Genomic DNA, 27,826 nt, shown 5'->3' on the forward strand with positions numbered 1-27,826 from the left:
ATATATATACATATATATACATATACATATACATATATATACATATACATATACATATATATACATATATATATATATACATATACATATACATATATATATATATACATATACATATACATATATATATATATACATATATACATATATACATATATATATATATACATATATATATATATATATATATATATATATATATATATATATATATATATATATATAACACATATATATATATATACATACAGGTAGAATATATACATATATATATACATACAGGTAGAATATATACATATATATATACATACAGGTAGAATATATATATATATATATATATATATATATATATATATATATATATACATATATATACATACACATACATATATATAGCTAGAATTCACTGAAAGTCATGTATTTTATTTATATATACAGGTATATATATATATATATATATATATATATATATATATATATATATATATATATATATATATATATATATAAAATAAATACTTAATTTTCAGTGAATTCTAGCTATAAATATACTAATCAGGAAATTTGAGCAGTTTTGACCTTAAAAATAAGCAAAGTGTGCTCCTTGAACCCCACATTATGGATAATTGTAAGTGCCTGTCTTTGTACGATTGTTAAGGGCGTTGTATGTTGCTTTTATAAATATTCCCCCAAACTTCTGCACAGTAACTTAAGTAAGGATAAATGAGTGAATAGTAGAGTTGCTGGAGGGATTTTCCATCTAGCGCTTGTCGTGCTTTTGCCTTTTGTTTTACTTTACCGCTAATATAAAGTTACAAATGAGGCAGCATATAAATTAAATCTTACCAAATACACAATTCAACAACTCTAAAAAACATTTTTGTACAAATTGTGAACAAGTCTTCAATGTTAATGATCACTGGCAGCTTGGTTTTGGGTGGAACTGTTTTATAGATTTGCCTTTTGAGTATGTTTTTTTGTTGTTTTGTGTTATTTTTAAATGTACCTAAATTTGGCATAATAATCTGTATTACAATACAGATTATTGTGTGCCTGTGCAATATTCCCATTGAAAGGCTTTAAGCATCGTTTAAATTCTGGGTTTGATTACCACTTCCATCTGTACTTTTGAGTGTACAGTTTAGACCACAGGTGTCAAACTCAAGGCCCGGGGGCCAAATCTGGCCCGCCACATTATTTTATGTGGCCCGCAAAAGCCTGGAAATAATGTGTTAATAAAATGCTTAATCATTTCTAACTAAATATGTTAGTTATTTCCCTTTTGACAATACAAATCATGTACTGCATGCAATTGCATAACCTTTAAAATTCAATATTATCAAAATCTAAATAGTATTTTACGTATTTCAAAAATATTTGTTGTTAAAATAAAGATAAATACTGTACTTAAATATCTGCTTGACTAATGATTTCAAAACAAATCGTCAATTGTAGACTGTAAAATTGACAATAGATTTTACGGTTAAATTCCGCCGACTTGAGTTTTTTACCGTAAAATCCACTTTGGTACTGTTTTTTTCCATACACAGTAAGATACTAAAACAATAAACAAACAAACAAAAACATTAAAACAACAAGATTTTACGGTAAAAAAACAACTGGCAGCTCTGTTGCTTGAATTTTACCACGTAAAACAGTGGTAGTGTTTCTCCATTCTATTTCATTTATTACATTTTTTATATGCTGTACAAAAAAAACACTGCTTTTACTGTAAAATTCTAGTGACTGGGCTGCCAGTTTTTAAAGTAAAATGTAATTATTTTTTTGCAGCTTATGTAAAAAAATATATTGTTAATGTATTATATATATATACACGTATATTCATATATTACTTATTGTTAGAAGCGGCCGTCTGAGGGCAACCATAACTGTCATGTGGTCCTCAATGAAAACGAGTTTGACACCCCTGGTTTAGACTGAGACATAATTAGCTAGTTATCTCAACGTTTAGCTTGTTATCGAGAGGCACACACATGCAGTGGACGAGGTAATTAAGTGACTGAGGGTATGCGAGTCCAATGCAGGGATTTATTTTAACGTGACAGTAAAGAAACAATTACATTGCGCTTTGTAAACCAAGGCGAAAACAGCAGAAGCATTGCAGATGTGCACATCATTTGTAGTCTCGCAGCGGAGGGGTTTCTCGGCTCTGACTGCAGCTGGGACTGCGAGTGAGCGACCTCTCTGAGTGCTTTCCGATGACGGAGTGGTTCAAGGCAGCACTTGCTTGCTGAGCACATTAACTGCAGATTGATACACGCTTTCATGTCTTCAAAATAATTGAAAAATACGCTGGATTTGTCGCTTGTCCCATTAAAAAAAAGTCCATAAGAAGAGTGGGAAAGTCGGAAAATTTAGCAAGAAAGTCGCCAAGTTGGCAACACTGCTCCTGCATACCTGCTCAGTGGTCTGCGGTTAGAGTGGCCGCCCTGAGATTGGTAGGTCGTGAGTTCAAACTTCAAACCCCGGTCGAGTCATACCAAAGACTATACAAATGGGACCCATTACCTCCCTGCTTGGCACTCAGCATCAAAGGTTGGAATTGGGGGTTAAATCACCAAAGTGATTCCCGGGCGCAGCCACCGCTGCTACTCACTGCTCCCCTAACCTCCCAGGGGGTGAACAAGTGGATGGGTCGAATGCAGAGGACAAATTTCATCACACCTAGTGTGTGTGTGATAATCATTGGTACTTTGATACTTGTATTTATTGAAGAAAAAAAAACATATTTGCCTATATTCTAGTGCTGTGAATCTTTGGGCCTTGCATGATTCGATTCGATTATTGGAGGTAATGATTCGATTCAGAATCGTTTCTTGATTCAAAATCCATACTTTTTAACAACATTGGGTGCCAATTCTGTGATTAACTACATTCCTCCATAAAATACATACCTTTGATACATTTCTGTATTACTTAAAAGGAAACTGGTTTTGTTCAATAAAATTCTACCTAAACATTTGATAAAGTCAAATACAAATAAGGCAACAAGAGAAGTATCCAACGTGTATGTTTTGTAAAGAAAATCTGTTTGGCAGATATGGGCATCAACATCAGCAATATGATTTGCATTAATGGTGTGATTTGCATCTGCGATCCCTTCCAAGGTTCCACATTATTCCCATTGGGTTAAGTTCTTTCTTGCCCTGATGTCGGATCGGATGCCGTTGTGGTTTGAGACATTTGTGATTAAGGGCTATATAAATAATCTTTGACTGATTGATTGATTAAAAAACAACATATATAAATATTTAACAAATAAACCACAACAAACAAAATAAATAGTAGTAACTATAAATTTAAGTGACAATAGCAATATAAAAAACAATAATTATATTTTTTACATAATTGTTTTTAGTTCCATTGTTTTTACTTTGAAAATACTTTTACCACCATAGTGTATGCTTTTTTTGTGTCAAATATAATTTTACAAAATGTTTGTTGATTAATTGCAAAATGTCTCACATTTATTGGTGCAATACGTTTTTGGGCAATTTTGACAAGTATTTTAGGTCAAACCATAATAATTGTGTAAATGTGTCAATAAGTTCTTTAAAGGCCTACTGAAAGTATTTTTTTTATTTAAACGGGGATAGCAGATCCATTCTATGTGTCATACTTGATCATTTTACGATATTGCCATAGTTTTGCTGAAAGGATTTAGTAGAGAACATCGACGATAAAGTTCGCAACTTTTGGTCGCTGATAAAAAAAGCCTTGCCTGTACCGGAAGTAGCGTGACGTCGCAGGTTGAAGGACTCCTCACATTTCCCCATTGTTTACACCAGCAGCGAGAGCGATTCGGACCGAGAAAGCGACAATTACCCCATTAATTTGAGCGAGGATGAAAGATTCGTGGATGAGGAACGTGAGAGTGAAGGACTAGAGTGCAGTGCAGGACGTATCTTTTTTCGCTCTGACCGTAACTTAGGGAAAAGGGCTCATTGGATTCCACACTTTCTACTTTTTCTATTGTGGATCACGGATTTGTATTTTAAACCACCTCGAATACTATATCCTCTTGAAAATGAGAGTCGAGAACGCGAAATGGACATTCTTAGTGACTTTTATCTCCACGACAATACATCGGTGAAGCACTTTAGCTACGGAGCTAACGTGACAGCATCATGCTTAAATGTAGATAGAAACAAAAGAAATAAGCCCCTGACTGGAAGGATAGACAGAAGATCAACAATACTACTATCAGGAGACACTGAACCAAACACTGGACCTGTAACCACACGGTTAATGCTGTGCCGCCTGTCGAAGCCTAGCAATGCTGTTGCTAACAACGCCATTGAAGCTAACTTAGCTACAGGACCTCGTCAGAGCAATGATACAAACATTATCGCTCCACCTACGCCAGCCCTCATCTGCTCATCAACACCCGTGCTCACCTGCGTTCCAGCAATCAACGGCGCGACGAAGGACTTCACCCGATCATCGATGCGGTCGGCGGCTAGCGTCGGATAGCGCGTCTGCAATCCAACTCAAAGTCCTCCTGGTTGTGTTGCTGCAGCCAGCTGCTAATACACCGATCCCACCTACAGCTTTCTTCTTTGCAGTCTCCATTGTTCATTAAACAAATTGCAAAAGATTCACCAACACAGATGTCCAGAATACTGTGGAATTTTGCGATGAAAACAGAGCTGTATGTATTGTGATACAATGTGTCCCAATACTTCCGTTTTAACCATCGACGTCACGCGCAAACGTCATCATACATAGACGTTTTCAACCGGAAGTTCCCCGGGAAATTTAAAATTGCACTTTATAAGTTAACCCGGCCGTATTGGCATGTGTTGCAATGTTAAGATTTCATCATTGATATATAAACTATCAGACTGCGTGGTCGGTAGTAGTGGGTTTCAGTAGGCCTTTAAGTTCATTATGCTTGTGTAAGGTACTTTTTTGAAACCATTAATTTGTTAGCCCAGTCAGACCGAATGTGGCACATCTCGCTATCATTGTGAAGCTGGGAAGTGTGTTGCTGTTCACAGCTTGACGTGTGAAGGTGACTTGAGGCTGTTTAAAAAAAAAAAAAAAAAGAGACAGAGAGCGCCTCCTAAGTTGAGACTCCTGTCGTGTTTGTAAGTTGATGTTACATCGATGATATAGTTCACAACAACACAAGCAGATCAGATGTGTTGTGGGTGTATGATAATAATAATAATAATGAATTACATTTGTAACACACTTTACATTTGTTAAAATCTCAAAGTGCTACAAAGTAAAAAAAATAAAATAAAAAATAAAAACTTGGTAAAAAATAAAAATAGAAATTTAGAATATATAATAGAAAATTAAAATAGAAATAAAAACATGATAAACACTAGATAAAACAGACACATAGATCAACTAGAATTAAAAACATGAACGCACTGGATAAAACAGATAGGCAAGCAATACGCTTGTATTGTAGGTGTATGGGTTCATCTTGCTAGTGAAGTGAATTAATTGACTCACGTTATGTTCAACATATGGTGAATGTTCATATCCAACTTGGAGAAAGCAAACCATCAGGTCCGGGGTAAATAAGGGTTGAGAAAGAGCCTTAGATGGGCATTCGGATGGGGACTGGAATTTGCTCTCTCCCGAGAAGAAGCAATAAAACCAGGCTTCGGAATACCAAAGTTATAGCTCTATTCTAGCGGAGAGATTCCATGTTTACCGTAAACGTCAAGCCTACAAGTTATGCTATACATCTGTTGTTTTCCAGCCACTACACATGAACATCTCCTTGAATGGTCAGGTGGTGTTGTTCGGACTTAGCACCCACCCAGACAGAGGAGAAGGAATATATGAACTGATGCTTTGGCTTCTCCAGGGATGAGAATCCTCCATTTTTGACTAAGATTCCTCCGGGTACTGCAGACCTGTTTAAATGACGCTCGCTTGTAATAAAGCGCTTGTAATAAAGCAACTTTTGCTTCTTTTGATCCAACTACGCAGCCACGTCGTCCCTCAGCCCAGGACGGGACGGCAATACCAGAATTTTGTAGTTTAGTCGCAGTTTAAGTTAAAGTCCCAACGATAGTCACACACACACTAGGTGTGGTGAAATTATCCTCTGCATTTGATCCATCCCCATGTTCACCCCCTGGGAGGTGAGGGGAGCATTGAGCAGTAGCGGTGGCCACGCACAGGAATCATTTTTGGTGATTTAACCCCCAATTCCAACACTTGATGCTGAGTGCCAAGCAGGGAGGTAATGGGTCCCATTTTTATAGTCTTTGTTATGACTCGGCCAGGGTTTGAACTCACGACCTTCCAGTCTCAGGGCGGACACTCTAACCACAAGGCCACTGAGCAGGTCAATGATCAAGTGATCTCCTCGACATTGTTAGTGGATGAATGAGTGGTGCAGAACACATTATTTTCTTTCTCCTCACAATTTCCCTGATATTATGCGTATAACAGCAGATTTTGTTATAATTCTGTGACTCCACTGTTACGTCAATGTGGAAATCATAAGCCTTATTTTTTTGTTGAGTTTAGTGATTATTGATTAGGCATACTAGCGATGTGTCAAATAAGTAGCAACCATGGTAAGCTCCCAAACTTCTAGTAGACATGCTTTTTTCCCCCACTTATCTGCTCCTCATCCGTTCCACCGTTACAAGCTCTGGAATTTGCTTGCACGTTGCGTGGCCCATTTTTTTAAAATTATATTTTGATTATCGTGAGCAGCCAATCGAAATCGGAATTAAAATGTCATTAATTGTCCACACTGCAAAAACTGAAATCTACGTAAGATTAAATATTTCAAATATGGGTGATATTTGCTTATTTTCTGTCTGATAAGATAATTCTTCTCACTAAGCAGATTTTATGTTAGAGTGTTTTACTTGTTTTAAGGGTTTTGGTCCTAAATTATCTCAGTAAGATATTACAGCTTGTTGCTGAGATTTTATGACCTATATTGAGTAAAACATGCTTGAAACTAGAACACCAACAGTTGCAAAGCTGTGTCATCACTCAAAAGTATAAATCTACTTTTTTAAAGTAATATTTTCTTATTTCAAGCATGAAAAAAAAAATCATGATTTGGACACAAATGTGTCTCACAATTAAAACAGATGACAGCCAAATGGACTTTGCTGTTTTATTTTCAATGAAACAATAGAACATACGTACTCATATAGAAGTACAGTTGGCACAGAACAGTAAACTGACAGTTAATATTTAAACATTTAACATGTGACATTTCAAACAATTTTGAACAGAAATAGTTCATGCACATTCAGATTAGTTCTTCAAAATTACAATAAAAAAAAATTTGGCCGGGAGCCGGGCTGTATATATGCGCACTAATTGACTGAAAGAGCACGCACTTGGCGCGATGATGTCATGTTATGGATGGAAAAATGCATTTTTAGACCATATGATTTGCCTGAGCGGCTAGGAGACCCCGAGAGTAACAAGCGGTTGCCTTGTTGCCTTTCCATTAAGAACAATACATTTGTTTTTAGTATAAGTTTGCTGGTTTCAAGAAATGTAATGCCGAGCGCTTATCATTATGTCAAGATAATGGCACTAGCATTTACTTAATTTAAGAATATTTTTCAATATATTGAGCAAAGAGGTCTCTTTTTTTTTTCTGCCAAGAAAAGTGCACTTGTTTTTAGTGAGAATATACTTATTTTAAGGTATTTTTGGGCTCATTGAGGTTAGCTAATTTTACTTGTTTTGGAAAGCCTTGACAAGCCGAATGTTCTTGTTCTATTGGCAGATAATTTTGCTTTGTTCAAATAAAATACCCCTCATTTTTGTATTTTTTTTCCTTGTTTTTGACCACTGACTTTTTGCAGTGCAGCCCTACAGAGTGACTTAATTGAATTCAGAGATTCAGGGCGTAAATAAAAAGTTTGATTGTAAGTACATGTAATTGATCATGTTAAAGTCGTAAGTCATAAAGTCAAAAAAGCATCTAAAACTGTGTCAGTTGGTATGTTTGGAAACCTGGGAAAAGTAGTATGAACAAAACTGTAGATTTCTAAACAAGGGTTGATTAGGGAGTGAAAATGTGTCACAAAGTTGCTGGAAAGAGGCAAAAATGTAAAATGTATACATATTTAATGTTGTTGATCACCAGACTTGACCATCTTAAAAAGGCACTATCGACAAGAGAGTGAGGGAAAGCATGGTTAGCAATGATGGGTGCAAAACTGCAAAATAGTCTGAAAGCCAAATAGCTAAAACCGAGCCCAAAATTCTGGATTTTTCGTAAAAGCAGATGTAGAAGAGTGGATGGGAGAGTGAACCAGAGCGAGTTGCAGGTTTAACAAGAGTAGGCTACATTTACAAAATAACTTTATTTAATCATTAAGAAATATTGTTTTTTTTTTATCTATTTCAAATACACCTGTTAATGTTAATCATGTTCTAATGTTTTGTTTAGAAATGATTGTTTAATTGAAAATATATTTTTTCTCTTCTCTTAAATTAGACTTTTCAAAATAACACATTTCAAGGCTGTAATTATAATACCACATCGTAAAACCGTGATCATTTTGCCCCAGGTTATCACACCATCAATATATCGTACTGGTTCATGACTTACATCGGCCTAAACTTAGTGTTTCTACACATAAGAGAACGAAAAAAGTGAGTGTGAACTGAAGTTGAGTGCAGGGAAGAAGTGGATGATATTCATTGAATTAGAGAAAGAAATCATAAAACACATGACGTCTAGCAGACTCGTTTAAGCCGATCAAGTGTGACACGGCTCGTCCGCACCATACTGAAGCAGAATGAGTCATCCAAGGACGTTGAAATAATATCTAAACGGGAGTACATTTATTCATAAAAATATGGAGAAGCTTCTGGAGCAGCTCAAGGGAGAGACCGTAAAATTCTGCTCTCCAAGGTAAATGCTGTCCGTACATTATTAATACATTACATCTAGGGTTGTACGGTATACCGGTATTAGTATAGTACCGCAATACTAATGAATCATTTTCGGTACTATACCGCCTCTGAAACGTACCGGTCCCTCCGCCCGCGCCACGTCGAGTCATTGCTGGTTTACGAGCAGAGGAGCATGTTCGGCAGCGCACAATCACGTAGTACTTACAAGCAGACACAGTGTGTAGACAGAAAAGGTAGAATGGACGTATTTAGGCTTAAAAAATAACGATAAAGGTGACGTTGTAACACTGAAACGCCCTCAGTAAGAGGTGCTTTAAGACATGGCTAGCTAGCTAGCGGCTAACGTCCATCCGCCGTCGGCAGTGTTTTAGCTACTTCTAAATCACTAATCCTCGCCTCCATGGCGACAAATAAAGTAAGTTTCTTACAAGTATCATCCCTGCAGGATGAGGAACAGCTAAACATGCTTCACTACACACCGTAGCTCACCGGCGTCACAATGTAAACAAACGCCATTGGTGGATCTACATCCTGACATCCACTGTAATGATATCAAGTACAGGCACGTATCAAGTCGATACTACTATGATTACGTCGATATTTTTTGGCATCACAACATCTTTTGTTTTTTAAAAAATCATATTATGTTTGTAAACTCGGGAAATATGTCCCTGGACACATGAGGACTTTGAATAGGACCAATGTATGTTCCTGTAACGACTTGGTATCGGATCCATACCCAAATTTGTGGTATCATCCAAAACTAATGTAAAGTATCAAACAACAAAAGAATAAGTGTATTACATTTTAACAGAAGTATAGACAGAACATGTTAAAAGAGAAAGTAAGCAAATATTAACAGTAAATGAACAAGTAGATTAATAATTCCTTTTCTACCACTTGTCCTTAATAATGTTGACAAAATAATAGAATGATAAATGACAATACGTTACTGCATACGTCAGCAGACTATTTAGGAGCCTTTGTTTGTTTACTTACTACTAAAAGACAAGTTGTCTTGTATGTTCACTATTTTATTTAAGGACTAAATTGCAATAAGAAACTCATGTTTAATGTACCCTAAGATTTGTTGTCAAAATAAAGCCAATAATGCAATTTTTTGGGGGGTCCCCTTTGACTGACTTGACTATTTATTCATGCTTGCAGTGGAGCCAGGGCCCCACTGAAAAAACAGCTGAACTTTACAATGAATATCAAACAAACAAAGATAAAAAAAAATGAAAAGAACAGACAGTATTTTATATTAAAATAACATTTTCAGGGCAACAGCAGCATGGAAACTATTAGCATTCTGTTATATGACTGTATTACTTATTTAATTAGATAGTGTCATTATACAGTTTAATTGCAGTATGCAGGGTAGGGTTTTTAAGTCTCTTTGTCTTGGCTTTGGGCTCGGGGTTCAGCCAGCTTATGTTGGTTCCTCAATGTCCTGGCAGTGCGGCTGCCTCGTGTTGGAGGCAGCAGGTCATGCAGAGGGTGTTGCTCATCATGCATATCCCTGACCAGCTTCACTGCAGCCTCCTCTCTGCTGGTCTGGAGTGATGGTAGGGGTTGTGAGATGTTTCCAGCTCTCCTCGTAATGATTTTACAGGCACGTTTCTGGACTCGCTCTAGCTCTGCCTGTTGTTTTTTGGAGCAGCCCACTAAGAGCACTGAGCTATAATCCAGACACGGCCTGACGAGAGTGGTGTAGATGGTAACAAGGTCGTCTGCAGGTAGTCCATGTCTCGCCATGACTGTGAGGTAGTGCAGCCGCTTGGAGGCGGTTGTTATTGCCTTCTCCATGTGCACATCTCCAGTCAGGTTTCGATCGAGGTGGTAACCCAGGTACTTTGTTGTTTCCACGACAGGGACCTCCTGTCCCCCCAACATCAGTGCAGGAGGTTGTGATGGATTTCGGGCAAAACATATCCGGAGTTCTACAGACTTTTTCCCGTTGAGTATCGTTTTCTTATTTGCTCCCCATTCGTCCAGCCTTTGTGCCTCCTGGCACATCGTTGTGTCTGACATGATGCTGGATATGGGGATCGCTCTCGATAGCCCGATGTCGTCTGCATATCCGACATCAAGGGTGTCCTCAAACACAGCATCCCGGGTGGCCATATAAAGGAGGAAGACATATGGGGAGACAACACCCCCTTGTGGCACCCCAGATGTAACTTCAATCCAGGGGCTGTGAGCTCCATTTGCCACTATCTCTGCAGTGTTTCCCATAAACTGCCAAGATACCTGTGGCGGTGGGGGCGTGGCTATGGGCGTGGTCACCATGACATCGAGCAATTTGCATAATTTACTACAATGATTTGATTTTCTCTAAAAAGGCTCAAAAAATGTATACTCACTAATTAATAATAACAGTTTTGTTTTAAACGTCCATCCATCCATTTTACAATATAATTACAACACTTTATGTACATATTTATATACAGATTTGAACAATAAGTTATTCACTGAAATATATTTATTAATTGTGGTTCTTACAAAAAATATATCTTATAAAATATAAAAGCTAAAATGTCTCAAAGCTCTGCCCCTTTAATTAGTGCATACTAAATAATTAAACTTTAGCCTACTACTACAACCATATTATTTACCAGCAACATAAAGTGAAACAGAGGCAGAGGTGTCCTGCCACAGTCAGTAACAAATAAACAGAAAACAGTAGTGGTGGTAGATAGACACAGAGCTTCATCAAACATCTGATCCACTGAACAAAGAGCTCCAAAAATCTTGAACTTTAGACTGCCATCAGTTTTACTCCCTACACTTAACCATGTGTTTCCTACTGCCTGCAGACTTTGCACCCTTGGTTATATACACATGTTGTGTTTCTAATATAAATACATTTAATAAAGTCAAATACAAATAAGGCAACAAGAGAAGTATCCTACACTTCTCTTTTGTAAAGTAAATCTGAACAGCCGATATGGGCATCTACATCAACTATATGATTTGCCTGAGAAGCTGGACAGGACAAAAAAATAAAATAATAATAATAATTATTATTATTATTATTATTATTTTTTTTTAATTTGTGGCGGACGTAATTCTTTCGTGGCGGGCCGCCACAAATAAATGAATGTGTGGGAAACCCTGCTCTGTCTCCTTCCTGAGATGTAACTATGTAGCCAGGCTGTCAGATATGGGGACAGTCCTAGGTCCAGTATGTTTTGCATCAGGATCCCATGGTCAATTACATCAAAAGCTCTCGACATATCTGCCAACAGTACTCTCACCATCGTTGGTTTGGAGTCGGTTTCGGTAAGCCAGGTGTGCATTGCCCTGACTAGAGCCGTTGTAGTACTGTGCTTAGGGAGATATGCATATTGATTTACTTTATTTAGAAAAGTACCGAAAAGTATCGAAATAATTTTGGTACCAGTACCAAAATATTGGTATCGGCACAACACTAATTACATCATAATACTACTGTAGTTGTTTGTACTACATTCTAGTGTCTTATTTTTAATTCAATATTTTTTATCTACAACTTTGTTTTACGTTGTCAAAACTTGTTGGGGGGGCTTATTAGGAATTAAATTGATTTTCATTAATTTCAGCGGATGACAATGTTTCACAATACCAGTTTTTCGAGGTACGAGCAACGTCAGAGAGTCCAATGAAGTCGTACAACTGTTTTCTGGTCTACTGAGACTACTATTCACTGTTTTTGGCACTCATCAAAAGGTTATTTTGACATAATTTCCCTTTCATCCGACTATATGTGATTGAATGGCATATTTCATTGTGAGAAATTCCTACCATTTGTCATAAAAGAGTCGACTCGAGATTGAAGCACTGAAAGGTTTAGGTCAATGTGACCTCCTCGATTTAATAAAGCTAACTGGAGATTTTTCGCTTGTCTATAATAAGTGACAATGCCTTAAAGTATTTCAAATAAAATAAATGTCAAAGGGCAACATCGCAGCAGCATACATTTCAGTTTTCTAGATGCGAGGCGGAGCACTCTCGCTGTGGCGGGATAATGATGTTGCTCACGTGCATCAGCCATAATGCATTCCTGTTTACACATGCTCTACTCACGGCTGTCCTTCAGGCGTGTTCTCTGGTATGGAGATGGAGTAACTCGCGTTGGTGAACTGCGGCGCTCTGGCTCCAGCAACTGCAGAAATCACAGCGGGGGCACTGCGGCCGCCCAGGCCATCGGTGGCCACGACACTTAACAAGTACTCTCTGTCCCGCTGGAGCGTGTGGCCTGTGGTCGCCACCTGGCCTGTCTTCTTGTCCACGGCAAAGCAGCCATCGCCTCCTGTGAGGAAATACACACAAAATATTGTTAAGCACTGCAAAAAGAACTGGTACCATTCAAACACTGACGTTAAACGCCAACCCCAGTCGGAGCCTCAAATGTGTGTTTCCCTATCGTTGACTATGGTGAGTAGAAAAACATAATTTGATTCAATTGTATTCAAGAACAAAAACCCAAATCCAGTGAAGTCGGCACGTTGTGTAAATCGTAAATAAAAACAGAATACAATGATTTGCTAATTATTTTCAACCTATATTCAATTGAATAGACTGCAAACGTTTGAACTGTAAAACTTTATGTTATTTTTTGCAAATATCAGCTCATTTGGAATTGGATGCCTGCGACATGTTTCAAAAAAGCTGGCACAAGTGGCAAAAAAAACTGAAAAAGTTGAGGAATGCTCATCAAACACTGATTTGGAACATCCCACAGGTGGACAGGGTAATTGGGAACAGGTGGGTGCCATGATTGGGTATAAAAGCAGCTTCCATGAAATGCTCAGACATTCACAAACAAGGATGGGGCGAGAGTCACCACTTTGTGAACAAATGCGTGAGCAAATTGTCGAACAGTTTAAGAACAACATTTCTCAACGAGCTATTGCAAAGAATTTAGGGATTTCCCCGTCTACCGTCCGTAATATCATCAAAAGGTTCAGAGAATCTGGAGAAATCACTGCACGTAAGCGGCTAAGCCCGTGACCTTCGAGCCCTCAGGCGGTACTGCATCAAAAACCGACATCAGTTTGTATAGGCTATCACCACATGGGCTCAGGAACACTTCAGAAAACCACTGTCAGTAACTACAGCTGGTCGCTACATCTGTAAGTGCAAGTTACAACTCTACTATGTAAAGCGAAAGCCATTTATCAACAACACCCAGAAACGCTGGGCCCGAGCTCATCTAAGATGGACTGATGCAAAGTGCAAAAGTGTTCTGTGGTCTGACTAGTCCACATTTAAAAATGTTTTTGGAAACTGTGGACGTTGTGTCCTCCGGAACAAAGAGGAGAAGAACCATCCGGATTGTTATAGGCGCAAAGTTCAAAAGCCAGCATCTGTGATGGAATGGGGGTGTATTAGTGCCAAGGCATGGGTAACTTACACATCTGTGAAGGCGCCATTAATGCTGAAAGGTACATACAGGTTTTGGAGCAACACATATGTTGTCATCCAAGCAACATTATCATGGACGCCCCTGCTTATTTCAGCAAGAGACTGCCAAGCCATGTGTTACAACAGCGTGGCTTCCAAGTAAAAGAGTGCGGGTACTAGACTGGCCTACATGTAGTCCAGACCTGTCTCCCATTGAAAATGTGTGATGCAATATGAAGCCTAAAATACCACAACAGACATCCCGGACTGTTGAACAACTTAAGCTGTACATCAAGCAAGAATGGGAAATAATTCCACCTGAAAAGCTTCAAAAATTGGTCTCCTCAGTTCTCAAACGTTAACTGAGTGTAGTTAAAAGGAAAGGCCATGTAACACAGTGGTAAAATTGCCCCTGTACCATCTTTTTTGCAGTTTGTTGCTGCCATTAAATTCTAAATTCATGATTATTTGCAAAAAAAAAAAAGGTTTCTCAGTTCGACAATTAAATATATTGTCTTTGCAGTCTATTCAATTGAATATAAGTTGAAAAGTATTTGCAAATAATTGTATTTTGTTTTTATTTACGAATTACACAACGTGCTAAGTTCACTGATTTTGGGGTTTGTATGTATGCATGTTTGCATGTAAAATATATTTGTCTCCCAGTAAGTGTGGGAGCTAAATTACCGCCCCAGCCACCAAGAAAGCCCAACCCAAAACAGCAGGGGTGGTACCCAGAGAACATGGAGCCACTGCCCTCACGCATGCACGCCGGCCAGCTCCTGGACCACCAGAACCTATGGCCCAGCAGCAGGCCGTGGACGGTCCTGCCTGGCCAAGGACGGGCCTGCCCGGCCAAGGACAAGACACGGGAGAAGCAAGAGACAACCAGCCCCCAAGACAGTGAGAGACCACACCCCACGCAGGCAGAAAGACGGGATGCCTTACCCCGAGGTGCCCAGAGACTCACAGCAGCCGGACGGGAAAACCGCCCCGCCCCACAAGCAACGAGGCCTCCACGAGCCCACGCCCATTCCCCCCCATTCCCCAGGCGAGCATGACGAGGTTAGTCCCAGCCCCCCCCCCCCCCCCATTCAAGTCAGCCGCAGCAGGACTGCCAAGCACGTGGCTACGGCTTGTTATAATTATAAGTGGGATGTGTCATTATGATTGTATTTGTTTATTGTAATTGTGTTATTTTGCCACGGTTAGATTGTCATTATAATTTATTAGAGAATAGACATTGTTGCATGAAAGACTATAAACATGACCAAAATATGTTTTCCATGAAAACCTCCGTATTAAAATGACTAGATTTTGTTGATGGGCAAAACAGATCACCTTGGCATTTAATTATAAAGTAAGCTTTTCTCAGTGCACAGTGAATAACATAAAAAGTGCACTATATCACAAATCTGGGACAAAATCTGGCAACAAATTGCTGACTGTAAGTGAATATAATTGGTTGCAATCCCTATTGTCTATTCCAGAAATGGATCTGAATACTCTTAAGGTCTAACAACATAGGTCTTCAGTTGCAGGCTAAGTGGTGATAAATAGTCTCTATTTGGTCTGTAATTGTTTTTTCTTGCAGACACAACAGTAATGGTACACAATAGTACGTGACACCTCATCTATGAATCAAGCAGGAACTGAAAATAGACATAAATATGGAGTTTTTGCATCCATGACAGCTTCCATCTTTACTCTTTCCTTGCTTTGTGTGCAGGATCACAGTTCTGTTGGAACATAAAAAGGGCTTCCCTGAAGTGTTTCAAATGAAGCATAGATTTGTCCAAAGAAATTCTCAGTCTGGGAAAAACTGAAGGCCTGGTTTACTGAAGGTTTGCGTGCCTTAAAACGCCACACGGACAGCTGGTCCACTAAACATGAGCAAAGTGGATTGCGTATGTTAAGTGAGCAGAATAAGACGTTCAATCCATTTTTGCGTCTCTGTCTTCATTAATATGCAAAATAAATGTTACACGCTGTTGTGTCACATTCATAGTTACTTGTTAAATGTATGTTGTATATATATATATATATATATATATATATATATATATATATATATATATATATACTTATATATGTTTATGTATTTATATAACATAACATTTTTATATACTATTATTATTATTATTATTATTAAACATACAGTAAGTAATAAGAGGGGTGGGAGTACATACGTTTTTACTTCTTCTCACTCCTTTTCGGATATGTTTACATTAATGTTTATTTTCATTTCTTGTTTCTTTTTGCTTTTTATTATTACTATTATTATTATTGTTTTTGTTATTCATTCTTGAATGGCTTTTTTGTTGTTTTTTGCAAAATGTGTTTGTTTTTGTTTTGTCTACATATTCGAAATAAACATGAAAGAAAGAAATGTTGATCATCAAAACGCCCTCAATACTGCGAGAAGAAGATCCAAGTGTAATTATTTAGCACGTGCAATGTGATTTATCAATACTCATCACCATTTTCCGAGCACCATTTTGCGTTTTATTTCGCAGAAGGACTGGCAAACAGTTCCACACACGGCTGCAGGATCAGTGCTCGCGCTGCAAAGATAGACGATGGACGGACAAGAATCCTCCGATGGTGAGAAAAAATTTTTTTTTGACATATTGTCTATTCAGCAACATCATTTTATAATTTTATAGCTGCTAGAAGACTTAAGGGGATGATGAAAATGAATTCAATTGATGCGTTTTGGTGTCCTTTAGTATTGTTTTAATGACTTGTTTTTTCACATACACTATATATGTTACTAAAATATTTCTTATATGAAAAACACTTTTTCTTGAGTGAAGTAAGTGCAGCCTCCCTCCAATGAGCGCACCTTCAGCATAAAAATACAAATAAAAAGTGGTTTAATTCGAGATTCACTGCACGGCTGTTCCTAAAATGGTCATAAAAAGTGGTGTGTGGCTCCCGCTTGTTTGAAAACATAACAAAACACCACAGGTAGGAGCATGATACAATGCATGTGCAGTAAACAAGAGTGTCTCCATTGTGATGCCCTATATAGTACACGCAAAATCCACATCTAAATAAGGCGGTCTGCTTCACTTTTCAATTGCACACGCAGTCTTAGAGGATCGGACAAAACGCGGCCATGAATAGTACACGCAATTTCATTGTTTGCACACGCTGTTTAGCGTGTGGTATTTGGATCTTAGTAAACCGGGCCTTAAGTGTCGAGTTCAACCCAATAGTTGGTTGATTACTTACTGTGCATGGAGACGATTGCACAATATACAATATAAATGACATACATTTAGGTGGCGTAACAGCTGTCCTCATTAGTGATAATGCAGGTTGATGACACATTCTCGTTTGTTATGATAACGGATATGATTCATTTGTTTCAGACATGTTTATCAAGTTACATTAAAGAGTGTCATGTTTACACATATGAACAAATCTGAAATGAAGTAGGAAGAAGCAAAACTAATAGTTAATCCTACCCCTTCTCCTTGTATTTTACTAATACTTCATTAACACCATAACTGACATGCGTACATTAAGTTTACTTCCTCATTTCATCAATTAAAGCAGAAGTCATAGTCATGGAGCCACGAGCTGTGGAAACTAGCTCTCCAATCAGCTCAACAGACTCAATAAGTCCACTGTGACGTTTTAGTGAATTTACGAAACTGAAAGAAAACAAAATAAATGCCATTGTAAGCTAATACTTCTAACACAGACACCCATCAACGTGTTAGCATAACAGTTAATGCTAATGACGCTAATGTCATTACGATAACTCTTACAAATATGCATGAAAACACTCCTACAGACATCACACATGGGACGGTTTAGTAAGTATGAATATTTTTACTTATACTGTAAAACTTGCAAATGTTGCATGAAGTGATGAATGAAGAATCCATTCGAGTAAAAACGCTATGGACGGCTAGAAGACGGAACGCACTTGCACTTCCGGTTGAAAGCTCAGTCCAAACAGAAGGGCAATGCAGCACTGAAGCACCTGCAGTGAGCAAACTCGTAGTTTACGTTATATGCCAAATATTATATTATGATATACACTATATTGCCAAAAGTATTTGGCCACCCATCCAAATGATGAGAATCAGGTGTCCTAATCACTTGGCCCGGTGTATAAAATCAAGCACTTAGGCATGGAGACTGTTTCTACAAACATTTGTGAAATAATGGGCCGCTCTCAGTGATTTCCAGTGTGGAACTGTCATAGGATGCCATCTGTGCAACAAATCCAGTCTTGAAAATTCCTTGCTCCTAAATATTCCAAAGTCAACTTTATTAAAAGAAAAAATAAGAGTTTTGGAACAACAGCAACTCAGCCACAAAGTGGTAGGCCACGTAAACTGACAGAGAGGAGTCAGCAGATGCTGAAGCACATAGTGCAAAGACTTTCTGCACAGGCTGTTGCTACAGAGCTCCAAACTCATGTGACCTTCCAATTAGCCCACGTACAGTACGCAGAGAGCTTCATGGAATGGGTTTCCAGGGCCGAGCAGATGCATCTAAGCCATACATCACCAAGTCTAATGCAAAGCGTCGGATGCAGTGGTGTAAAGCACGTTGCCACTGGACTAGAGCAGTGAAGACACGTTCTCTGGACTGATAAATCACGTTTTTCCATCTGGCAATCTGATGGACCAGTCTGGGTTTGGAGGTTGCCAGGAGAACGCTACATTTCGTACTGCATTGTGCCGAGTGTGAAATTTGGTGGAGGAGGAATTATGGTGTGGGGTTGGTTTTTCAGGAGTTGGGCTTGGCCCCTTAGTTCCAGTGAAAGGAACTTTGAATGCTCCAGGATACCAACACATTTTGGACAATTCCATGGGATGGCACTTCAAGTTCATATGTGAGTAAAGGCAGGTGGCCAAATACTTTTGGCAATATAGTGTATGTCGTTATCGCAGGAGGCTGTAATATATAGCGATATACATTGTAGGCCATATCTCCCAAAGCTGTCAAAAACAAATGTAAAAATACCCTTTGATGGAACAATCCCAATTAAATAGTCCTTTGCAGTGATATTATTTCCTCAGCTAATGTTAGCAAACAATCACAACTTCTGCCAGCGGTGAAGCTTAAATTGAGGTCAGACATCCTTGCCTCGCTGGTTCCTATCCTCTTGAGGCCTTTGGATCGAAGCAAATAATGTGAGGGTTAAATAAATGATCTTGACATAGGGCTCGAATTTCCCTGAAGGTAATAAAAAAACCAGAATGTGGCTCATGCCGTTTGAAGAAGACCTTTGCTACAACAACTATGACCATGCAAACGGGTGCTCTTTGGCAATTAACATATTCTTGGGTTTGCATCAGGGAGCTGTGCAATGGACTAATGTGCATCAGAGGGAAGTAAGTAGTGTTTTGTAAAACCCCATTGGGGAGATTAGCACATCCCCCTTCTCTCCGACATGCCAACAAACCTCTATCCCCAAAACCACCAGGGGGTCTTGATTTTTGGCAGACTTCCAACAGCCCACCATACGTATTTCTATGTGCTTTCGTGATTGTCTGTGTGCACGGTAAAATCGAGTAGCAAACATCTGCAGGAGTGTATGATAAGGGAAGGAATACATGTTGGAAGGCCTCTGGCTGTAAATCTGAATGTGCGTGCGTAGGAAAGAGATACTGAAGCTCAGATAGATGTTGTGATGGAGACAAAAAAACTAATGGACGCCTTCATAGCGTATGAATGCATGAATGGATGTGTGAAAGCCTCTGGCTGGCTGTCTGAGTGACTGTGCTTGGGCCTGACTATTTGGTTTTACACCCATGGCTCCACAAGCGCAACAGCTCTGCCTACTGTTTCCCACTCATGCATTTCAATGTGTAAAAAAAATGCAGGCAAAACCTTACCATCAGCCAAAAAGTATTCCACCGCCCCGCTTCTGCCCTCATCCCTATCAAGGGCCTGGAGCTGATAGACAACGATCCCTGCAGGGGCATCGTGGGACACTCCGGCCTGGTACGGGTAAGGCTTCATATTCCACTCAGGGACATTGTCGTTGACATCGGTGATCGTCAGCTTCACCTTGTTCAGGTACCAGTCAGGGCCTGGGGTGAAAGGCAGAGATAGTGACTGAGCTATGGCGACTGAAAGTGACAGCTGTCATGGAGGTGTATGAGTCGAGTATAGACATGCAGCCAGCAGAATCTGGAGCACCAGTCGGCTGAAAAATGCATATTTCATCATCATGTACAAAGATGCATCAAAACATCAAGAAAACACTGGCCCTTTTGAAGTAGGACAAACTCCAATAATTATATACAAGTGCAGATTTCATAAACGCAGCGGTTTAGACAATGCAATAATAATATCAGAATCAGAATCAGAAATACTTTAATAATCTCCAAGGGAAAATGAAGATTTCCATCACAATCCCATTCAGGGAGACAGAACAGGATCGCTGACGGGACTGACAAATTCCGGCGCCCCTTACAAAAAAGGTGAGAAACAGGTAAACGCTTGGGGAGCCTAGGGGATAACATGCTATTGTCAGGGACTGTTTACGTACGCCAAACCAGCACAAAGTACAGACATGGAAACTGAAATAGGTCAGTATTTTAAAGTATATGGTAAAATAGAAACCTACACCACCAAATAGCAGTGTAAATGTGCACTTATGTTAGATTTGGCGCTTAAAAGTTACTAGGCCTAGCTTATTAGCATGTAGCATTATCTTCTTCTACTGTCTTTACATGACCACATGGCTAACAAGCTGAAATTACCAAAATCTCCCCCTAGTGTTTGAGAGGCACACTGCGTATGACCAACAGTTACTTTAGAGACAACGTAAAACGTTACATGTACACTACCGTTCAAAAGTTTGGGGTCACATTGAAATGTCCTTATTTTTGAAGGAAAAACACTGTACTTTTCAATGAAGATAACTTTAAACTAGTCTTAACTTTAAAGAAATACACTCTTTACATTTGTAATGTGGTAAATGACTATTCTAGCTGCAAATGTCTGGTTTTTGGTGCAATATCTACATAGGTGTATAGAGGTCCATTTCCAGCAACTATCACTCCAGTGTTCTAATGGTACAATGTGTTTGCTCATTGGCTCAGAAGGCTAATTGATGATTAGAAAACACTTGTGAAATCATGTTCACACATCTGAAAAAAGTTTAGCTCGTTACAGAAGCTACAAAACTGACCTTCCTTTGAGCAGATTGAGTTTCTGGAGCATCACATTTGTGGGGTCAATTAAACGCTCAAAATGGCCAGAAAACTGAAACTCGACAGTCTATTCTTGTTCTTAGAAATGAAGGCTATTCCACAAAATTGTTTGGGTGACCCCAAACTTTTGAACGGTAGTGTAAGTGTGAAAATAGAAGAAACTGAATTATTTGACAGATCAGACTAATTTCATACGTAGCAACGTATTGACTGTAAAAAAAAAAGTGACAGACAAGGCAGCAAAAAATCAGTCAATGATTACTTTCAAACTAGTAAAAAGAACATTATATAATGTGCTGTCATCTGTGTCAGTCAAAATGTTCACTTCCCATCTCACCCGAGAAGAATTCCATTTGCAAATTGAGAAAATATGTTGCAGTAAATTGTATATGATTTCCATGTTTTACACACACACACACACACACACACACACACACACACACACACACACACACACACACACACACACACACACACACACACACACACACACACACACACACACACACACACACACAAACTACAGTTTTAGTCCAAGAACCATTAAAAAATAGCTACTAAATAAACCAGAAGTTACTCACATATGCATTACTTACTAAGACTTTGAAGTCTGCAGTCTCCTTTACCCTCAAGCCCTTGGGCTGCAGACCACGGCCCTTGGCTTTGCACAGGCTGGGGTTGCAAGCTTCCCCGATGTTAACAGTGAAGGGACTTTTGCTGATCTACTCAAGTACTTACTTTGATTACTATGTTTTACTTTTACTTGACTCATATTACTCTAAAGTAACGGTACTCTTAATTGAATACAATTTTCGGGTACTCTACCCACCTCTGGTGGGCGTGTTGTGTACAAGTGATGACACGTGCAAAAAAGGTGCATGTCTTTGTCTGCTGACTAATGATTCAAATTGTTGTTGTATGAAATATACAACGAAAATACAACCATTTTAGATGTAGTTAGTTTTTTTAATTTTATTTTATGCATTTTGAAATGAAATTCAAATTAAATAAATGATAAATGGGTTATACTTGTATAGCGCTTTTTTACCTTCAATGTACTCAAAGCGCTTTGACACTATTTCCACATTTACCCATTCACACACACATTCACACACTGATGGCGGGAGCTGCCACGCAAGGCGCTAACCAGCAGCCATCAGAGGCAAAGGGTGAAGTGTCTTGCCCAAGGACACAACGGACGTGACTAGGAAGGTAGAAGGTGGAAATTGAACCCCAGTAACCAGCAACACTCCGATTGCTGGCACAGCCACTCTATCAACTTCGCCACACCATCCCTTAACCAATTAACCAATAATTGTTATGTTTTTCAAAGCCCATTCATGAAATGGATATTCAATGACCAAAATATACACTGATTGAGGGGGTCCCATACAATCAGGCAGTTAGCGCACTTGTGCTGATGCCAATACAAAGTTTCTATGGTGCAAAAGTAAAGAGGGTATTTTAAGTTGTTTTTGCATATGTTAGCTATGATCTTGTGTCCATGTAGCATGAAGAAACGTCAGATGATATGCCAAGCAGTTCGGTGGGCTGCCAGATTGAGACCATCTGCTTTAACCTAGAAAATAAAAACCTGCTGTTTTAGCACGTCTGTCTTACTGGCCCCATTTACACTGCACACCAAATCTGATTTTTTTTTGCATTCAAGTGATACAGATTAAATGTTTTGGTTTTCCAGTTTAAATGCTCCAAAGTACCTCAAATTAGGGCTGGGCGATATGGCCTTTTTTTAATATCTCGATATTTTTAGGCCATATCGCGATACACGATATATATCGCAATATTTTGCCTTAGCCTTGAATGAACACTTGATGCATGTAATCACACCAGTATGATGATTCTATATGTCTTTTTTTTTTTTTTTTTTTTATTTTTAATAATGTCCTGCCCAGCTTCTCGGGCAAATCATATAGCAGATGTAGATGCCCATATCGGCTGTTCAGATTTACTTTACAAAAGAGAAGTGTAGGATACTTCTCTTGTTGCCTTAATTGTATTTTGACTTTATTAAGTGTATTTATATTATCATTTGGTGCATCCGGGCCGGAGCAGGAGGGGATAGAAAGAGAGAAAAAGGAAGACAGAGGGGGGAATTGTGGGGACAAGAGGGGGATTAGACAGAGAGACAAAAACAACAACAGCAAACACAACAACAACAGAGCAACATCAGCAAATACGACATGTACAAATATGATGGTAAAAGTAATAGCAAATAAGCAGTTAGCGAAAATAAAATAAAAAATACAGAAATGACAATGAGCATTATTACACTAAAAATGGAGCAATATGAATACCAATAGAAATAGTGCTATTGATAATAAACAATACCAAAACTTTACCTTTATTATCAACAATACAATTGTTCAAATGCAACAATACATATACGTAATGATAACTTGAGATACGAAAGAATGCAGAAAAATGGAGGGGAAGAAAGAGAAGCAACCTACATTAACATTGTAGATTGTTTTAGTAACAATAGGTTAAGCTTTGTCAGTGTGCCATGTGTTATACCCAGTTTACCCTAGGGCAACAACGTTAATATATGTTTGATGAAACGTGATTATGTGCATGAGTGTATGTGTGCATATGTACTTGTATATGTACAGTATGTGTATAGGTGTGCTTGTACAGTAAATGTATATGTACAGTATGTGTATACAGTATGTGTGTTTGAACAGTGAATGTATATGTACAGTATGTGTATATGTGTGTTTGTACAGTGAATGTATATGTACAGTATATATATGTGTGTGTTTGTACAGTGAATGTATATGTGTAGTATGTGTATGTGTGTGTTTGTACAGTGAGTGTATATGTACAGTATGTGTACATGTGTTTTTACAGTGAATGTATATGTACAGTATGTGTATACAGTATGTTTGTATTATGAATGTGCGTGTGGATGTACAAACTTTGAGTGTGTAAATATGTACTGTATTTATTTGTATATGTATGTGGGAGCGTAGGTACCTATGTATGTCTGTATGTATGTGTGTGAGTATATGTGAATTTGCATGTACAATACATTTGACTCCCAGTGTGTGCGGGAGCCAGAGTACGGCCCCAGCCTCCCCGAGAACCCATCCCACAAACAGTAGGTGTGGTGCCCAGGGAACCAGGGGCCACCGCCCCCACGCAGCCAAGCCGGACAGCGACAGGAACCCCAGAGCCTGGCCCACCGCGCCGCCCACAAGGGCCAGCAGCAGGCCGCAGACAGACGCACCCGGCAGAGGACAAGGCACGAGAAAAGCAGGGGGCAGCCAGACCCCAAGGCAGCAAGAGACCACACCTCACACGGACAGAAAGGCGGGACGCCCCGCCCGAGGGGCCCGGAGACCCCCCGCAACCGGACGGGAAGACCGCCCCCGCCCCACCGGCAACAGGGCCCCCACAGAGCCTGCAGTGTAATGCCAGCAGCTAAAAGCAACTGCGTGAGAACGTATACTCGAATATCACGATATAGTCATTTTATATATCGCACAGAGACAAACCCGCGATATATCGCGTATATCGATATATTGCCAAGGCCTACCTCAAATCTGATCTTTTTGCATCATATTTGGGCCACACCAGGCGGTAGTCCAAATCCGGAATCGGATCTTTTCAAATGTAACGTCAGACTAAACAGAAATGCGCCTGAAATGCGACCTGAATGAGACTTTTGCGTCAACTTTGGGTGAGCTATGTCATTCGTGTCGGTGGGAAAAGACACAGCCCGCGAGCTGAAGTGGATAACGTCATCACAACATCCGGTTTTGTTGAGCAAAGGCGTTGTTCGGAGGCCATATTTTTGGTACATCACATGTCAATAGTGCAGAAATAATAGGCTATATGTAATATGAGTACATATATTTTGATTTTGAAGGAATAGCGATTGTTAAAGGACCGGAAATGATGCTTTGGCGTATTTGCTTACATGTTACGTACAATGCATAAATTGTTTACGTAAGTGAATTAGAAATTAAAGCTAATGTGAATCCACGCTAATGTTCGTGCCTCGTCTACTTAACAGCCATAAAAATAACTAAAACACGTATATTTCACTGTACAGTATATCCATTCACACATTATAATATTGTAATTTATTTTCACGTTAAAAAAAAAAAATTTTTTAAGGTGTGGCGACTTATTTTATTTTGTAGGAGAAGCAAAATAAAATCCATGCTCATTTACGGAATCCGGTCAACTTCCTTTGTTTTCACTTTATCAAACCATGCATGCAAGTGACATCGAGGCCACATTGGGGCCACATTGGGACCACTTTGGGGCCTTTGCGTGTTTATACTGGAGTCACATAAAGACATTAAACACATTTTACTTGCAGTGTAAACAAAACAAAGAAACTATTTCGACCACTTTGGCCTGCACGTGTAAAAGTAGTACCAGTTGCTATTTGCACGGACACACTTGTAAAGTCGCACACTGGCTTACACTTACGTGAGCTTTTAAATCCAATTACGTAAAAAGGTCTCTTGCTTTTGACTGGAGGGTATACTTTTTAATCCACGACAAAATTAGCAGGGGATTTAGTCCTTTCACTATGTGTGGGCTGACGTAACAGGTGTGCTTGTCCCTGGGAAAACACTGCGCCTCATTTATCAACTGCATGGGGAAAAATGTGTTTTTCATCAATGTATGGTTTGTTAAGAACACACCACACAGGGTGTTTATGCATTTCAGAGAGTCAAGACTAACAAAAGTCATCTTCTATCACTCTACAAAAAAAAATTGTTGTTAATGATTTTGATTTAGTAATATTTTCCTACTTTTTTCTTAAGTTTATTAAAAATGTTTTAATAGACAAGTCCAAGTGGGATTGTTATTCTCCTGAATTGTTCACACATTAGTTTCTGTATCTATTTGCTACTGATGGGCAATATCCCAAAATTGTAATTACTAGTAATAGGATTCTCAAAATATAATTCATATGTGAATAAAAATGTATTATCCTTATTTATAAAATGTTTAAATCAATTCTTGAAAATTATGAATCGATCAAAAAAATTAATTAAGAATGTTTAAAAAAAAATTATTAAAAATAAATACATTTTCTCATTTCCATGCTTATTCGTTGTTTGTATATGTCAGCCAAGAAGAGCTTTTGTAAACTGTTTTCAAAAGGTTTTATTACGTCTATACCAAATATATATACAGTATATATATGTATATATATATATATATATTGCGAGAATTGCGTTGAATCAAGAATCGGTTCTGAATCGAATTGTTACCCCAAGAATCAGAATCGAATCATGAGCTATTGTAAGAGTTAATCCCTAGCATTTATGGTCTGTATGGTATTTATGTTGTTTATAGTTATATGTGTAAATGTATTTATTCATGACAACCTCATTTATTATTTATCTCATTATTTACTTATGCATTTATGTATATAATGGTTTGTGTTACAAATTGAATACAGGAAGTGATCAAACAAATGTGTTGGAAATTTCTATGAAACAGAAAAGAGGGTAAGTTCAAATATATGAGAAACTATAAATATGTGATATACCATCCTTCAACTCACTGCATCATGCTCTTAAATTAATGAATGTTTTTTGACCACTAGATGTCAAACATCCAATTACCACTCCACTTCAATTTAAAAGCAGCATAAGTCCATTCCAGTTCAATAATAGATTAGATAATACATATATTATGGCTAGCCTGCACATGCTGATTTAGTACTACTGACACTTATTTTGTGTTTACTTTTTGTGTTTGTATGCATATAAGATGCAGGCATGAGTTTATTTAATGTGAAAACAAAATAAGATCTTAAACTGTACTTAACTACTGTACTAAAGTAATACACTTTTTATACATTTAAAAATCAATTTCTCAATGCAAATGTTGACAGGTATATAGTGTCCATAAAAAATGACATGCACATGCGTCATGGCTGTGAGAAAATATTGTTAAGACATTGCATTTATAAGAAACAACAAAAAACTAATGTGACATTTAGATATGCAGGTGCAGACATTTAAAAAGAAATAAAAAATATAGGGTGCCTACAAAGTTTTCACAAACCAGGAAGATAAAAAAACCCGTGACAGGACATTCATTCGTAGATACACATTTTCTTTGCATGTGCTGCAACATTGCAAAAAGATGCTAATAGTGGCCTTGTGGTTAGATTGTCCGCCCTGAGACTGAAAGGTCGTGAGTTCAAACCCCGGCCGAGTCATACCAAAGACTATAAAAATGGGACCCATTACCTCCCTGCTTGGCACTCAGCATCAAGGGTTGAAATTGGGGGTTAAATCACCAAAATGATTCCCGAGCGCGGCCACCGCTGCTGCTCACTGCTCCCCTCACCTCCCAGAGGG

At 38.5% G+C, this 27,826-nt stretch overlaps 1 protein-coding gene across 4 annotated transcripts in view; it reads right to left on the reverse strand.

Moving 5' to 3' along the window:
• Positions 1-27,826, reverse strand: part of LOC133641733 (neural-cadherin-like) — a 342,738-nt gene that overhangs the window by 201,046 nt on the left and 113,866 nt on the right. For all 4 annotated transcript variants that reach the window (XM_062035681.1, XM_062035679.1, XM_062035682.1 and 1 more), the window contains exons 2-3: positions 20,145-20,342; positions 12,961-13,186 (exon numbers count right to left, since the gene is read on the reverse strand). In XM_062035681.1, coding sequence (XP_061891665.1) covers positions 12,961-13,186; positions 20,145-20,271 — 353 coding nt within the window. In that variant the 5' untranslated portion in view covers positions 20,272-20,342. The remainder of the gene's footprint in view (positions 1-12,960; positions 13,187-20,144; positions 20,343-27,826) is intronic.

This window comes from Entelurus aequoreus, linkage group LG24, assembly GCF_033978785.1.
Source record: "Entelurus aequoreus isolate RoL-2023_Sb linkage group LG24, RoL_Eaeq_v1.1, whole genome shotgun sequence".
Classification (NCBI taxonomy): domain Eukaryota; kingdom Metazoa; phylum Chordata; class Actinopteri; order Syngnathiformes; family Syngnathidae; genus Entelurus; species Entelurus aequoreus.